Here is a 17,748-nt window from a genome sequence, read left to right as displayed (position 1 = left end):
TTTTAGACATGACTTTGTGGCTGTGGTAACTAGTGACAACCGGGAGGGAAGGAGGCGTAATTGTTTCCACCATGCTGATTCGCGCTGCGCGGGTGACAGGCGCAGTTCCTCCTCTTGTTTGATAGCGTTCGGCACTCAACACAAGGACACTTTTGATTCATTTAACTGTACGCTGTGCAGCTTTTGCAACATATACGAAGACGTTGTAAAGAGTTAAAGGTAAGAATACAACCTTTTCTGCAGAGAAATACCGAAGAAATGTGATTGTTGTCCAAGGGCGGGAGATAGGCTGCGCAAATCATGGATTATTTTGCTAGCTGCTGTTAGCATAGTTCTACCTATCAAATGAGCTAAAAAATAGTGTCAAATTAGGAATACTTAATCGTCTATCCTTACTATTTAACGTTAGTGTGATGAAATAAACAGGGGTCGTTTGCGAAACCATTAGTTTACATTCTGCACAGCACTGCAGCTATCTAACTAGCTAAACAGTAGCTTGTTTGGTTGCTAGTTAGCAAGCTAGCTTGTTAATTATGGGTTATGGTGTTGCGTCATGCGCCGTTTGTCAAGTTTATTTTATTTATTTTTATTTCACCTTTATTTAACCAGGTAGGCTAGTTGAGAACAAGTTCTCATTTGCAACTGCGACCTGGCCAAGATAAAGCATAGCAATTCGACACACACAACAACACAGAGTTACACATGGAATAAACAAAACATACAGTCAATAATACAGTAGAACAAAAGAAAAGTCTGTATACAGTGGTAAGGTAAGGCAATAAATAGGTCATGGTGGCGAAGTAATTACAATATAGCAATTAAACACTGGAATTGTAGATGTGCAGAAGATGAATGTGCAAGTGGAGATACTGGGGTGCAAAGGAGCAAGATAAATGAATAAATACAGTATGGGGATGAGGTAGGTAGATAGATGGGCTGTTTACAGATGGGCTATGTACAGGTGCAGTGATCTGTGAGCTGCTCTGACAGCTGGTGCTTAAAGTTAGAGAGGGAGATATGAGTCTCCAGCTTCAGATATTTTTGCAGTTCGTTCCAGTCATTGGCAGCAGAGAACTGGAAGGAAAGACGACCAAAGGAGGAATTGGCTTTGGGGGTGACCAGTGAGATATACCTGCTGCAGTGCGTGCTACAAGTGGGTGCTGCTATGGTGACCAGTGAGCTGAGATGAGGCTGGGCTTTACCTAGCAGAGACTTGTAGATAACCTGTAGCCAATGGGTTTGGCGACGAGTATGAAGCGAGGGCCAACCAACGAGAGTGTACAGGTTGCAATGGTGGGTAGTGTATGGGGCTTTGGTGACAAAACGGATGGCACTGTGATAGACTGCATCCAATTTGTTGAGTAGAGTGTTGGGGGCTATTTTGTAAATGACATCACCGAAGTCGAGGATCGGTAGGATAGTCAGTTTTACAAGGGTATGTTTGGCAGCATGAGTAAAGGATGCTTTGTTGCGAAATAGGAAGCCGATTCTAGATGTAATTTTGGATTGGAGATGCTTATTGTGAGTCTGGAAGGAGAGTTTACAGTCTAACCAGACACCCAGGTATTTGTAGTTGTCCACGTATTCTAAGTCAGAGCCGTCCAGAGTAGTGATGCTGGACGGGCGAGCAGGTGCGGGCAGTGATCGATTGAATAGCATGCATTTAGTTTTACTTGCGTTTAAGAGCAGTTGGAGGCCACGGAAGGAGTGTTGTATGGCATTGAAGCTCGTCTGGAGGTTAGTTAACACAGTGTCCAAAGATGGGCCAGAAGTATACAGAACGGTGTCGTCTGCGTAGAGGTGGATCAGAGAATCACCAGTAGCAAGAGCAACATCATTGATGTATACAGAGAAGAGAGTCGGCCCGAGAATTGAACCCTGTGGCACACCCATAGACTGCCAGAGGTCCGGACAACAGGCCCTCCGATTTGACACACTGACCTCTATCAGAGAAGTAGTTGGTAAACCAGGCGAGGCAATCATTTGAGAAACCAAGGCTGTTGAGTCTGCCAATAAGAATGTGGTGATTGAAAGAGTCGAAAGCCTTGGCCAGGTCGATGAATACGGCTGCACAGTAATGTCTCTTATCGATGGCGGTTATGATGTCGTTTAGGACCTTGAGCGTGGCTGAGGTGCACCCATGACCAGCTCTGAAACCAGATTGCATAGCGGAGAAGGTACGGTGGGATTCGAAATGGTCGGTAATCTGTTTAACTTGGCTTTCGAAGACCTTAGAAAGACAGGGTAGGATAGATATAGGTCTGTAGCAGTTTGGGTCTAGAGGGTCACGGGGGATGACCGCGGCAGCTTTCCAATCTTTGGGAATCTCAGACGATACGAAAGAGAGGTTGAACAGGCTAGTAATAGGGGTTGCAACAATTTCGGCAGATAATTTTAGAAAGAGAGGATCCAGATTGTCTAGCTCGGCTGATTTGTATCTGTCCAGATTTTGCAGCTCTTTCAGAACATCAGCTATCTGGATTTGGGTGAAGGAGAAATGGAGGGGCTTTGGCGGGTTGCTGTGGAGGGTGCCGGGCAGTTGACCGGGGTAGGGGTAGCCAGGTGGAAAGCATGGCCAGCCGTAGAAAAACGCTTATTGAAATTCTCAATTATAGTGGATTTATCGGTGGTGACAGTGTTTCCTAGCCTCAGAGCAGTGGGCAGCTGGGAGGAGGTGCTCTTATTCTCCATGGACTTTACAGTGTCCCAGAACTTTTTTGAGTTAGTACTACAGGATGCAAATTTCTGTTTGAAAAAGCTAGCCTTAGCTTTTCTAACTGCCTGTGTATCTTTGTTCCTAACTTCACTGAAAAGTTGCATATCACGGGGGCTATTCGATGCTAATGCAGTACGCCACAGGATGTTTTTGTGCTGGTCAAGGGCAGACAGGTCTGGAGTGAACCAAGGACTATATCTATTCCTAGTTCTACATTTTTTTGAGTGGGGCATGCTTATTTAAGATGGTGAGGAAGGCACTTTTAAAGAATAGCCAGGCATCATCTACTGACGGGATGAGGTCAATGTCATTTCAGGATACCCCGGCCAGGTCGATTAGAAAGGCCTGCTCGCAGAAGTGTTTGTGTTGACATTAGAAAAATACGCTGCAGTAATGGACTAACGTTAACATTGTCAATCTTTTTTTTTTTTTCAATCTATGTATACTTTTGTGCATGCCTGTTAATGAGCCTTCTGAAACATTTTGAATAATTAGATATTTATTTATTCAGCTGTAATAAAATAACAAGTGCTGTTGACTCCTGTCTAGTGTTCATGCTCTTTAGCTGCACCAGTTACCGATAAGTGATAACTGCATTATTTTATCAACTGATTCTGACAAATGTTCAGAATGCTTCAGGACAGGTGTGAAAAATAAGAAATGTAGGCAACACAGCAAGTGAAGTATCCTGGCACTTACAGCTTGGCATGTTAGACCAATGATGACCGAGGTTACTTGGAACTTTATAGTGCAGTTTTAAGACATATCTTAAGATGTGGCTAGGCCTACATATGGAATAGAGAAGAACATTTTGATTTAATTAAGTAGGCTATTTCACATGCATTTTCTGTTGTATGGAGTCGAGAGACACAGGAAGATAGACAGAGAGAGCGAGTGTCCTGCATCAACAAACATAGAAATATCAATCCAGCCACCATCCATTCCTGTGACATCTATTGGAACTCAGCCACTCTGCAGCTGGCAGAACACAGCAGGCCTAGGAAAACTGGCTGACGTTTCCAAGTCCAACTCTTCTATTCAATTTACAGCACCTATCTAGGAGCTCTTGTTGACTTGACATTCAATCTAATAGCTATCTATCCTTCTTCCCCAATTGTTAGCCTATTTGCAGTCCAGAAACCTCTGCTCTAGGGTAACCTGTGTTGTTGGCCAGAGGATCTCTCTCCCCGCGAGGAGTCGTCTGCTGCTGTTGGTGACCATGTCAGCCTCCGCTCTCATTCACCTGGCCCGGTCGGGGGGGACTCAGGCCATGCGACAGAGGGGTTTCCTCCAGACAGCCCTAGTGAGTGTCCTACCCCTGCAGGATGACCTCCAACGGCCGCTCCACCTGGGCGTGCTGCGGGCCAGCAACACGCGCTTCGACCCGGATAGCAGCGGCAAGCCCACCACCTGGGACTCGTTCGGCATCTGGGACAACCGCATCGACGAGCCCATCAACCTGTCGCCCTCCATCAAGTACGGCAAGCCCATCCCCAAGGTCAGCCTGTCCAAGGTGGGCTGCGCCTCGCTCATCGGCCACCGGCGGGAGAACGAGGACCGCTTCCAGGTCTCTCAGATGACAGACAATATCCTCTACTTTGCCGTGTTCGACGGCCACGGAGGGCCTGAGGCGGCAGACTTCTGCGACAAGTACATGGAGAAGTACATTAAGTAAGTCATCTGACTGGGTTTTATGATCTGTGTTTAGTCAGGGCATTGGCCTGTAGGATCAGTTTAGGGCCTAATGTTTGTTGAATGGACTGGAGAAAAAATGCACTTCAATTTAGTTTTTATCCTTTTTATACTTGCACAATCTCTTCAGAGGTCAGGCTGAGACCATTGAGATAGCAGGTAATGAATCTGATTGATTGAATGTGTTTTGGTGTTATTTCAGGGATCTTGTAGCAGAGGAGGACAATCTGGAAGTTGTTCTTACTAAAGCATTCCTTGAACTGGACAAAGGCTTGGCAAGACACCTCCACTTCTTCCCTCATGGTAGGTTCCGTCTGTGATGTTACACGTCAGGGAATGTAGATAGACTGTCTCTGTACTGACAATGTACGTAGACCGCACTGAGTTTTTGTTTTTATGTTAAACTTGAAGGTAAAGTCTTTAGCTTGTGTTGAAATATTAACGAATAGCCTAACTTATCAATGTGACTGCTCTGCCAAGAGCTTTGATGACTTAACCGATCCTAAATGGAGCTAACAGGAATTTTCAGTCGCTGCCTCTAGTGCTGTGAAAGCTAAACATTAATACCCAGGGTCACCTTTCTCAGACTGCAAAGCACAGGTTAGGACATGCATGTGGCAGACAAGCATTCTAAACAAAAAACTCCACTGGATGTCCTGCAGATAAGAATCAGGGTTGTCCTCTTGTAGTGCATGCACCCTTCCAAGATACTGGATCAAGTTTACCTTCAGTTCCTTTGGCAGCCATTTTCTTTTGTAAAGGTCGCCTGGAGACTCAGATGTTAGCAATCGTAGAATGTCGACCGTTTTCTCTGAGAAAGGCCTAGTTTAACCGCCAAGACGGTGACAGTCAATCAGTTTAGCTTGAGTGTGTGGCCAAAATGTCGACCACAGACGGCGTGAAATGTCCCAATATGCCCTGTGTGTGTGTGTGTGCATGTTATTTACGACAGCAGCGGAGCCAGCTAAGAGCTGGAGGCACCAGGCACCTTTTTGGAAGGAGAAGGGGGCTAGATAATGGAGAGTCCAGCGGGTCCTATCCTGGACTACTGGAAGGTTCCTCATCTTTCTCTCTCTCTCTTCTCTCTCCTTTTCTATTTCTCTCTCACACAAGTTGATTTGAACAGCTGTATAAGGATCATTGTAAAATCAGAAACTGTAGGCTGTTACCATGCAAATGGTTGCTAAGGACACCCAAGAGGGAACAAAACACAAATCACCATGTGTACAAAACATGACACATAGAAACTTAGTCGTGAAATTTGAAGTGTTATACACGTAATTATTGAAAGAGGCATTAGCCTAGAGCTCTCACCTATAGATTTGATCACCATGGTGATAGTCCTGATAAGCGCTATCTGATTCTAAAGGATGCACGTCTGTCACTGCTGCTTTCTGTATTCTGCCATGGGCCAGTACACTGTATATAGGACTGTATATTAGGTCACTCATTGTAACTCTGACATTTTTGTATGACACCACTGGTCAGAGATCCAAAGTTCCACTGACTGTATTGTAGTTCCTCTCATTCTGTTTCTGTAACCCTAAAACAGTGTGACATGCATGTCTGTCTGACTCTCTGTCTCTCTTCAGCCATCCTTTTTGTTTAGACTAGTAACCTCCCCCTCCATTCTGTTCTCATGTTGTGGAGTATGACTCGTGAGTGTGTGTCACGTGCCACCTATGCTGTGAATGTGTGAGAATACATTTTGAGCATGTATCTGAATAATTCATTGTGTGTTTTGAGAAACAAGTTTACCATAATATGATGATTGTCAACTCTGTGTATTGCTTGTTAGCTGTGTGTGTCTGGCCTTACTGTTGTGTAGAGTGTGTGTGTGGTCTTCAGATGTGTTTCCCCCTTGACGTGTTTCCCTCTACTTCCTGGTGTTGTAGTGGTGAGCGCTGGCTCCACGGCCACGGTGGCCCTGCTGAGGGACGGTATAGAGCTGGTGGTGGGCAGCGTGGGGGACAGCCGCGCCATGCTCTGCCGCAAGGCCAAGGCCCTCAAACTCACCTCGGACCACACCCCCGAGAGGAAGGACGAGAAGGAGAGGTACGGCAGATATCCAGGCTCAAGAAAGACTTGATCTGATATTCATTTGTTGGTAGCTGTAAGGTTGGGAGTCACAGGAGGCATGCTTTATCCATCACATCGGACACTAATAGAAATGTGCTAAGTACTATGGATTAAGATCTTACTATAAGTTTTAACAATTCTACGTAAGTCATTTAAGAGCCCTCTCCCGTGCTTTAAAACCACCTGTCTGTCTGTCTCTACCTCCAGGATAAAGAAGAGTGGTGGCTGGGTGACCTGGAACAGTCTGGGGCAGCCCCACGTCAACGGCAGGTTAGCCATGACACGCGCCATCGGGGACTTTGACCTCAAGAGCACCGGGGTGATCGCTGAGCCAGAGACCAAGAGAATATCAGTGAGTGTCTGCTGTCACCACCTCGGAGAAATGATCTACTGTGCAGTATCAGAGTGTATACATCTCAAATTACACTCTGTTCCCTATGAAGTGCACTACTTTTGACCTGGACCTAGAGCTGGGAAGAAAAACCGACAATTATCGATACCGACCATTTCTGGAGGGCATGTTACTGATATTGATAATAACGATAAGTAGCCGTTACTAGAGGAATATGACGTTTGAAATAAAATAACTCTGCTAATATGGGCTATTGCTAACGGGACAGTCATGGCCACAACATTGAAAGTAGTAGTAGTAGTAGTTTTAAGGGTAATGTAAAAAAGTAACTGGTGCACATTGTTATAAACTTATCATTAAATGTATTGTTATCGTGAAAATTCAGTACATTTATCATCATATGGGTTTTTGTCCATATCGCCCAGCTCTACCAGAACCTCATATAGTGCATTCATTTTGACCAGATCCACACAGTGCTGGACAAAAGTAGTCCACTGTATGGGGAATAGGTTGGAATTAGCCAGTGTTTGTCACTCAGTTTGGGTCATTTTGTCCCCCGAGGTGTTTGGGTCATCTTGGCAGGGTTTATCACGTCTTTAGCCTGCGGGTGCGCAGAACAATGACAGATTAAGCTCCGAAGGGCAAATGTGTTTCCTCTTTATCACTGGAGCCTGTCTGGCTTAGTCTCTGGCTTGTGTCATGGTCTGTCTGTAGACGTCTGACAATAAGGTATTAACTGAATTTTTTTCTAGCTGCATCACGTCCACGACTCGTTCCTGGCACTGACCACAGACGGCATCAACTTCATCATGAACAGCCAGGAGATCTGTGATGTCATCAACCAGTGCCACGACCCCAAAGAGGCCGCCCAGAGGATCTCAGAGCAGGTAGGGTGGTCACTTTGAGCCACCACAGCCCCTAGGGCAGCTTTTCCCAAACTCAGTCCTCCGGACCCCAAGGGGTGCACGTTTTGTTTTTTGCCCACAGCTGATTGTCATCATCCAGAACGCCGCAGCCCGTCTGGTGTTCAACCTTCCCAAGTTCTCTCACGTCACCCCGCTCCTCCGCTCTCTCCACTGGCTTCCAGTTGAAGCTCGCATCCGCTACAAGACCATGGTGATTGCCTACGGAGCTGTGAAGGGAACGGCACCTCCATACCTTCAGGCTCTGATCAGGCCCTACACCCAAACAAGGGCACTGCGTTCATCCACCTCTGGCCTGCTCGCCTCCCTACCTCTGAGTAAGCACAGTTCCCGCTCAGCCCAGTCAAAACTGTTCGCTGCTCTGGCACCCCAATGGTGGAACAAGCTCCCTCACGACGCCAGGACAGCGGAGTCAATCACCACCTTCCGGAGACACCTGAAACCCCACCTCTTTAAGGAATACCTGGGATAGGATAAAGTAATCCTTCTAACCCCCCCCCTTAAAAGATTTAGATGCACTATTGTAAAGTGGTTGTTCCACTGGATATCATAAGGTGAATGCACCAATTTGTAAGTCGCTCTGGATAAGAGCGTCTGCTAAATGACTTAAATGTAAATGTAAATGATTGAAATGATCAAAGCTTGATGATTAGTTGGTTATTTGAAACAGCTGTGTAGTGCTAGGGCAGAAACCAAAACGTGCACCCCTTGGGGTCCCAAGGACTGAGTTTAGGAAATACTGACTTAGGGTGTAGGGGTAACATCTATTCCAAAGAGCAGCAGTGATTTTTGAAATTGTTGAAGCAGAGATATGTAACGTAAGTCTAGCAAATTAATGAGTTCAAAGGAACTCCATGGCACGGTATAGTAATCTCAATGGATTGTCAAATAAATATGTCTCCTGGCTATTTAAAGAAACCGTTAAACATTGAGACAAATGTTCATTATTGGTGGCGGTGTCTCTCCTCTCGCAGGCGCTTCAGTACGGCTCAGAGGACAACAGCACCATTATCGTGGTTCCCTTCGGAGCCTGGGGGAAACAGAAGAACTCAGAGACCAGCTACTCCTTCAGCCGCAGCTTCGTGTCCAGCGGCCGCTGGGCCTAAACAGGTGGACCCGGGTAGTCATTAGTACGAAGTTACCCCTAGACACTAATCTAGTGTCAGTTTATGTTTCCCACCCCTAATAGTGAAGGTTAGTGCTTGGGGAGCGTAATCTGATCTGAGCTCTGTGGTTATGGATAACTTTGATCGAAGCAGACTTGAATGGGGAGGGATATTCCTGTGGACCTTATCGATGTGCAATAGTCTCCACACAGGGCGGGCCTGTTCAAGACATGCAGGGGAAAAGCACAGCTAACCAAGAACCGATGCCTTAGGAACAATGACATGCCATTTTACTGATAATAATCCCGTAGTTTTGAGCCTGTTCTACAGAAAGGCTGTTGACTCATTATGTGCACTTAACAAGGAACACGTCCTTTTCACTTCCTCCAAAATCGCAGCCTATTCCCTATGTAGTGCACTACTTTTGACCGCCAAACATAGTGCACTACATAGGGAATTAGGTGCCATTTTGGACGCAAACCAGGTTGCAGTAGAAAGCCATCGACTTGGTGGAAGCCTGAAGCCTAAGAACTTACCTTATTCTTCATTGTGTGTAAGTGAGTTTGCATTGTGCCAAGTAAGGCAAACCAGACGTTAATTAGCTTTGTCTGTGAAAACTTGGGGAAGAGTGCTTCTTACTTGCATGTCATGGATAATGTTTTTGGTAGGAAGTTATTCTGAGAAATCAACAACGCACTTTTTTAATTTCCAGATGATGTTGAACTCATTTGTTTCAATGTGTCTAATTCATCCTCTGTACTTGTTAGTGGATATCACTGTGCTGTGGTGCTTCTTTGTTTTGTTCTGAACAACAGTTTTAGTCTGTCGTCTCTTCGCGTGAAGCACTTGTCAGTATTGAGTTCAGGACAAACTTCTCAGAATGGGGATTTTGAGTACAGTAAGGTGCTGCTTGTAGTACAGGGTTATCATTGACCAATATGTACAAATTCATATCCGTCTAATAGGAAAACGCTCACACACACTGCAGTAAAGACGTGTTAAAAGGACCACTATTTCAATCTCTACGTTTCTATAATTTCAGCATGGTAGAAGGAAAAGCTGTAATACACAGAGAAAGAGAGCCAGCCAAATGATGGCAAAAGCCCAAAGTCTTGTAATAGATGGGCACATGCAGTATGTAATGTGTTAGTTCTCCCTGTTCTACAATCATATTGGGCCCTTGGGAGCCACAGAATGCATTGATGCCCCAGTTGCACAAGCCTTAAAGATGCAGTTATAGATCTTAAGCACTTAGAAATTCGTAACAGATTGTACGATGACATTGTACACAATTGTGCACAATCTTAAGTGACCCGTTTTGGCTCGTGATCACTTCTTTCAAAACTACTGGGTGAAATTATGCAAAGCCTTTGGAGCATCACTTTGAGGTAAAGCTATAGAGAATATCTATTGAGCTGTGTTCTAATGGTACATAGTAGTTTAGTGTAAACACAGTTCATGGTCGTTTGGCTCGAAAATGACTTCAACCCATAGCATTCCAAAAGATGATCTTTATTGACAACAAACAGGTCAAACAACTTAACGCGGGAGAGCCTTTGTTTATTTTGGTGATAGGGACTTGGAACAACAGAAGAAAGTGTAAAATGGTGTATATCTGATAACCATACTGGCATTTAAGATGTTCTCAACTTGGGTACAGAAGTAATTTGTATTTTGTGAGTTTTGTACATAGTTATATTTATGTATATGTTTTGATTGCAGGAAAACCGTCAGTGTACTATTTTTAAGTGTTACAGTTCAAATATATTAAATTTTTTAGAAAGAAATCTAAAATTGCTCACTATTTTATAGTTTGTTCCTTGTCCTCTAGTTATTGAAATGAAGTGGCTAAAATATAAAATAAAGTATTGCACTTGTAATCAAATATGCTTTTTCATAGGGAACCTTTATATGCAACAATGAACAAAGGAGACAGCTAACCAACAAATATGTGAAATGTGAATGTCTGTTTTAAAATGCCGTCAGTGACTCATGCAAGAAGTTGTAGAACAACTTGATCTAAAATTAGAGCACAAACAGTGACCGAAGCTAACCACAACTTGACTGTAATTCGCATGGATATCTCACCTGGTGCTTCCAGGCTGTTATAAGTAATGTAACGCTGCGTTGATGTGCATTAAAGCCACAGTTGTATTTTTTGCTGTCTATCCAAGTCAGGAATACTTATGTACATGTAACAGCTATACTGTTAAATATTACCGTGAATGTGAGTATCTACAATCCATGAATGTATCTATCCACCATTTTAGGTTTTCCTTGTACACAATTTGTTTGTCGGTTCTCTCACGATGTGAACATCTATTTATCCTCCATTTGTAATGAGTATTAGTTTCCTCCGAGTTCTCATAATTAAAATCTTGCATACTAATTTTCTCACCAGCCTTCCTACATGTTTGTTGGTTTTATTATGTCTATTTTACTTCAGATTGTTCATGTTGTATACTGTAGTGCAGGGATCATCAACTAGATTCAGCTGGGGGCTGATTGTTATCGTGAGCGTATGGTCAGGGCGGGCGGAACATAATTACAAATCATTTGTAGTCTGCAAATTGACCGCAAGAATATGTCTGACTAAAACATAATTTCAAACCTTGCAAACCTTTCTTAAATTGTACAGTCTATGTTCAATAAAAAATATATATATTAGTTTTTTTGCTCAGAGCTTGGGGGGGGCAAATAAAACTACTGCTTGTTGGGGAACCCTGCTGTAGTGTATAACCATATTCAGCTGAACCTCTGTGTGCCTATTCCTTTCAACTCTTCTGTTTCTACTAGAAGTGTCTAGCTCTAGTACATGTTGTACTGTCAATGCTTAATGGACTGTCACTCCTATTCTCGCATGCCGTTGATGTCCATGTGGTCAACAGTTGAATATTTATCCAAATAAATAATGAAATATGAAGGGAAAAAAATCTTCATTTATGTACATTTTCCAACGTTATTGTCCAGCAGATGTCACTATTGTTGCTAGTGACATGAGTGTCGATTGGAGCCATTGGAGGTAGGAATCTCTTGACAAGAAACTAGCAGGTTGAAATCAATAGTCAAGAGCAGCTGCTGTACCTGGATAAAGGAATCGGACAACCTCAACCATCAGTTTCTCAGCAGGAGTTGTCTGAGATTTTAATAAGTAATCTCATCCTACAAGTGTATCTTAATTTGATCACTTTTGTTGCTGAGAATTTTCCTGCACCTTAGGAAATGCAGATGAACTTTGTGATTTACACAAATGCACTGAAAATACACACTAACACACTGTTATATTAACAGTATTGCACTTTTCATGTAACCTACTTTTGGCCAGCTAATAACTACAGATTATTTTTGCTGTGACCAATATAGTTCACATTAAGATCCTACATCTGTAGGTTATGGAAGTTCACATTCACCTGTGTCCTCATGCAGTCTTCATATGTGTATCAAAGTTGATGTGGGTGGGAACGCTTCTAGCTATGGTGTACATTGGCGTGCGGGCTCGCCTCATGAATGCACGCATGCATTAGTCAGTCTCACAAATGCTCATTAAAATTCTGGTTTGTTTTGTCAGGGAGTGCCTCTTGCATATCCCTTGCACTTTGGACCAAATATAGAATATCTCCACTAAACAACAGTTTTCTAGACCTGCTGTATCCTTTTGTCAATTAAATAGATTGTATCACCCCTCTTGCTATTTGTTGTGTTACCTTGTATTATTATTATTATCATTATAACTTTATGTAAGCTACTTTTTTTTTCCTTTTTTCACCTTTATTTAACCAGGTAGGCCAGTTGAGAACAAGTTCTCAATTACAACTCCGACCTGGCCAAGATAAAGCAAAGCAGTGCGACACAAACAACACATGGGATAAACAAGCGTACTACGGTCAATAACACAATAGAAAAGTCTATATACAGTGTCTGCAAATGTAGTAAGATTAGGGAGGTAATGCGATAAAAAGGTCATAGTGGCGAAATAATTACAATTTAGCAATTAAACACTGGAGTGATAGATGTGCAGAAGATGAATGTGCAAGTAGAGCTACTGGGGTGCAAAGGAGCAACAACAACAAAAAATAACATGGGGATGAGGTAGTTAGGTGGGCTATTTACAGATGGGCTATGTACAGGTGCAATGATCGGTAAGCTGCTCTGACAGATGATGCTTAAAGTTAGTGAGGGTGATATGTCTCCAGCTTCAGTGATTTTTGCAATTCGTTCCAGTCATTGGCAGCAGAGAACTGGAAGGAAAGGCGGCCAAAGTAGGAGTTGGCTTTGGGGGTGACCAGTGAAATATACCTGCTGGAGCGCATGCTACGGGTGGGTGTTGCTATGGTGACCAGTGAGCTGAGATAAGGCAGGGTTTTACCTAGCAAAGACTTATAGATGACCTGGAGCCAGTGGGTTTGGCGACAAGTATGAAGCCAGGGCCAGCCAACGAGAGCGTACAGGCCACAGTGGTGGGTAGTATATGGGGCTTTGGTGACAAAACGGATGGCACTGTGATAGACTGCATCCAGTTTGCTGAGTAGAGTGTTGGATCGGGAGGATAGTCAGTTTTACGAGGGTATGTTTGGCAGCATGAGTGAAGGATGCTTTGTTGCGAAATAGGAAGCCGATTCTAGATTTAATTTTGGATTGGAGATGCTTAATGTGAGTCTGGAAGGAGAGTTTACAGTCTAACCAGACACCTAGGTATTTGTAGTTGTCCACATATTCTAGTCAGAACCGTCCAGAGTAGTGATGCTAGACGTGCGGGCAGCGATCGGTTGAAGAGCATGAATTTAGTTTAGCTTGCATTTAAGAGCAGTTGGAGGCCACGGAAGGAGAGTTGTATGGCATTGAAGCTCGTCTGGAGGTTTGTTAACACAGTGTCCAAAGAGGGGCCAGAAGTATACAGAATGGTGTCGTCTGCGTAGAGGTGGATCAGAGAATCACCAGCAGCAAGAGCAACATCATTGATGTACACAGAGAAACCAAGTCACGTCTCACTTTATTACTTGTATAAAAGTCATCATAATTTGACATAGCATATTTTATAAATCCTACTGTATATAATACATCTCAAAGAGTTTTTAATAGCTTTTTTCACCTTCAGCTTTTTTTACTACTTGTTATTTTTGACTTTTTATTTGGCATTTGATTCTTGATTGATATTGATATTGTACTTAATTGTCGAGGAGAGTTAGAGTAAGCGTTTCACTACTGTACACCTGTATCCAATAAACTTTGATTTGATTAGATGTTGATGCCATCGTCATAGTCTCTAGTAAAATATATATGTTTTTACTTGATGAATTTGTTCTGAATTGAAATATCAACAACAATTTGATGGGGAAACTGATTTTTTTTATTTATTTGTCCTTTTTCAAAATGTTATGAAATGCTGATGGACTGTTTAATAATTTTCATAATCTGGCGTTATGAAACTGGTTATGAATTGATTGATGATTTCCGACTGTAACTGGGAAGTATTTACTTTCTTATACCTTACCTTACCCTCCCTTTTCTCTTATCAGCTAAGCCCATGTTTACACAACCACATAAAAAGCAAACCAGAAATAAGTCACAAACACACACACCACGGGTAGCAGAATGCACCCTGGGTCCCTCCTTGTCTTGGCTACTGAGATACGTGATGTCGTGAGAGAGCTGTCATAATGCCGACAAACTGGTGACTCCAGCTCTCTCTGCTTGTTTCCTCAATGTGTATTAGCATGAATTGTCATCCGTCACCTTTCCTCTTCTCTAAAGAGACAGCTGTGGTCATTCCTGAGCAAAGTATGAGGTGTTACACTGAGTCAACATAGTTGGGCCTTTGCCATTACTAGTTTATGGTGTTGACTGTGAAGGACTGCGTTCCAGACATATCTTACGTTATTGGTGTGTGATACTCTGGATGTGTTTGTTTAGGAAGTGTAGAATCGGAAGATGTTGTTTTGTCTTTATGAAAGATATAAATGAGTATGTGTGTGATTACTGAAATGTTTTGAAGTGATTGCTTCCCAGCAGCAGATGTTAGCGGGTGCAGGGAATTGCTTGTGTTACTATAGCGCCTAACAGTGCAGCAAAAATGTCTAACAAGTAGGTCTACATAAATAATATTCAAAAGAAGAAATCACGAACGTAAGAACGAATCCAGTTGACAACCCAAATAACACAGTATCAGTAATCCAAATGCAATCTATGCCTATATACACCATAAATATATAGACTACTTAGAATGATATGTAGAGACCTACAGCAGTCAGGGCCACAGGAAAACTTGCGGCGAGGAGGAGGCGGTATTTGCCACAACACTTTTTAATCAAGTGTAGAGGCAACTGATTTAGTTTAATAAAATATATCGACGCTTAGCATTAAAAAGATTTGTCAACTCGCACACAATTGTTATGTCCTTCATATCGGAGTGCTGCTGCAGCGCTTTGCGTGTCTTGATTCACGAAAATCGCAGGTCGCGCGATAGCTCAAGGCGCGCTCTCTACTTTCCTCTGGTACTTAGCAAGCTTGATAACACATCACTCCCCCTACACAAGCAATAACTGTTACATAAATGCCGACACAAGCAAAAACTGTTACATAAATGCCGACACAAGCATTAACTGTTACATAAATAAAGCAGTCTAAATACCTAAACATTAACATTACTATGCGCCCTGTCTCTCTGGCCAGGGTAAACGAAGCGCTATCAAACGTTGTATATGTATAGCCCATTTGTTTGTGAGAACGTGAATGGGATTACATTTGGTTTATCTTCAAACCTGGGCTGACTAGGCTATCTATACTTTTTCGATCCAAAAGGATTAACGGGAATTAATTAACACAATAGCTGTCATAGACTGTGAATACATGTTTAATTATGCCTACCACTGGGCAGTACTACACGATGCAAACCTGCCTAAAGCAAGCTCAGCCATGTGAGTTTTATTGTCCAATCATGTTGCTTTCTCTGTGTCTGTGTCTAGGAACCCCCCCCAGTCCTTTAAAACGTAATTAATGTATAATTAATATGAACAAATACAAGGTTGCTGTAGTTTGATAGGGTTTTCATCCTCATCAAGGCCAGGAATTTTTCCAGGAGTTTTTTAAAACCCTTTGACATGATTAGAAAAACTCTGGTCCCATCATAGCCCATATGAAACCTTTTTACTATTAAATAGTCACCACTAGCCAGCCTCTGTCCAGGACCCTGCCCTGAGCTTAAGTCACTGTTACTGGCCGACTACCACCCGGTACTTAACCCTGCACCTTAGAGACTGCTGCCCTATGTACATAGTCATTGAACACTGATCACTTTAATAATGTTTACATACAGTTTTACCTACTTCATATGTATATGCTGTATTCTAGTCAAGGATCATCCTATATAATTACTGCTGTACACACCTTTTCTATTCATATACTGTCCATAATGTTTATACACACTATCATATACATATATATTTATATTCCGGACTCTGACTTGCTCGTCATGATATTTCTTAATACCTTTCTTTTTATTTTGAGAGATTTGTGTGTATTGTTAGATATTACTGCACTGTCTGAGCTAGAAATACAAGCATTTCGCTGCACCTGTGATAACATCTGCAAAGTATGTGCACGCAATCAATAACATTTGATTTGAGTAGTGCACTACACGAGGAAAATAGTGTATCAATTTCAGACCTATCCCTTGACCAATCCCCACAGGTCTCACCCCTGCAGATAATGACCGATCGAGCCAATCACATCAGCGTTGCCATGACTGAAGACGTCACATCCACCAACGGGACGCCCAGGACCAAGGTCATAACCAGCAGCACCATGGTGGAGCTGAACAAGCTGCAGCCCCGGGGCTCCACGGTCAGTTTCCACAGCATCCAGTACAAGGTGAAGCTGAAGACTGGACCGCTCTGCAAGAGGAAGAACACTGCCAGGGAGATACTGGTGGACCTCAAGTGAGTGGAGTTAGTGGATCCTTTGGTCTCATGTACACACAGACACAAGGAGACAAACACACACTTTCAAAGATGCACACACACTCTCATGTATTCTACACACAGGCTTCCACCTTGAAACATGCCCAAACGCACAAGTTTTAGTGATACTAATTGACTAGTGGATGATTAATGGGAGTTTCATCACATGCATGCACATGCACACACACACACACACAGACACACAGACACACAGACACAGTCCTCTGTAGCTCAGTTGGTAGAGCATGGAGCTTGCAACGCCAAGGCTAAAGGTTTGATTCCCGCTGGGGCCACCCATATGAAAAATGTATGCACACATGACTGTAAGTCCCTTTGGATAAAAGCGTCTGCTAAATGGCATACAATGAGTAAGGTTACATGCACACAATAAGGTGATTATGCGTTGATGTGCATTAAAGCCACAGTTGTATTTTTTGCTGTCTATCCAAGTCAGGAATACTTATGTACATGTAACAGCTATACTGTTAAATATTACCGTGAATGTGAGTATCTACAATCCATGAATGTATCTATCCACCATTTTAGGTTTTCCTTGTACACAATTTGTTTGTTTGTCGGTTCTCTCACGATGTGAACATCTATTTATCCTCCATTTGTAATGAGTATTAGTTTCCTCCGAGTTCTCATAATTAAAATCTTGCATACTAAGTTTCTCACCAGCCTTCCTACATGTTTGTTGGTTTTATTATGTCTATTTTACTTCAGATTGTTCATGTTGTATACTGTAGTGCAGGGATCATCAACTAGATTCAGCTGGGGGCTGATTGTTATCGTGAGCGTATGGTCGGGGGGGGCGGAACATAATTACAAATCATTTGTAGTCTGCAAATTGACCGCAAGAATATGTCTGACTAAAACATAATTTCAAACCTTGCAAACCTTTCTTAAATTGTACAGTCTATGT

General features: G+C 42.8%; 1 protein-coding gene across 1 annotated transcript; it reads left to right on the top strand.

The window, feature by feature from the left end:
• Window positions 1-62: 62 nt before the first annotated feature.
• Window positions 63-11,257, top strand: LOC106602316 (protein phosphatase 1K, mitochondrial). Its single transcript, XM_014194868.2, has 7 exons — window positions 63-219; window positions 3,838-4,387; window positions 4,611-4,711; window positions 6,304-6,463; window positions 6,695-6,839; window positions 7,592-7,726; window positions 8,737-11,257. Exons 2-7 carry the CDS (start codon window positions 3,936-3,938, stop codon window positions 8,866-8,868), a joined length of 1,125 nt encoding a protein of 374 aa, XP_014050343.1. The 5' UTR covers window positions 63-219; window positions 3,838-3,935; the 3' UTR covers window positions 8,869-11,257.
• Window positions 11,258-17,748: the final 6,491 nt, after the last annotated feature.

The sequence above is a fragment of the Salmo salar genome, chromosome ssa04, assembly GCF_905237065.1.
Source record: "Salmo salar chromosome ssa04, Ssal_v3.1, whole genome shotgun sequence".
Classification (NCBI taxonomy): Eukaryota; Metazoa; Chordata; class Actinopteri; order Salmoniformes; family Salmonidae; genus Salmo; species Salmo salar.
This window is presented reverse-complemented; position numbering and strand designations above follow the sequence as displayed.

Bases quoted from the DNA above. Each gene is read 5' to 3' on its own strand.
- LOC106602316 (XM_014194868.2), top strand. From the start codon at position 3,936: ATGTCAGCCTCCGCTCTCATTCACCTGGCCCGGTCGGGGGGGACTCAG. The intron at 6,464-6,694 runs GTACGGCAGATA...CTCTACCTCCAG, and splicing joins AGGAAGGACGAGAAGGAGAG to GATAAAGAAGAGTGGTGGCT. The intron at 7,727-8,736 runs GTAGGGTGGTCA...CTCCTCTCGCAG, and splicing joins CCCAGAGGATCTCAGAGCAG to GCGCTTCAGTACGGCTCAGA.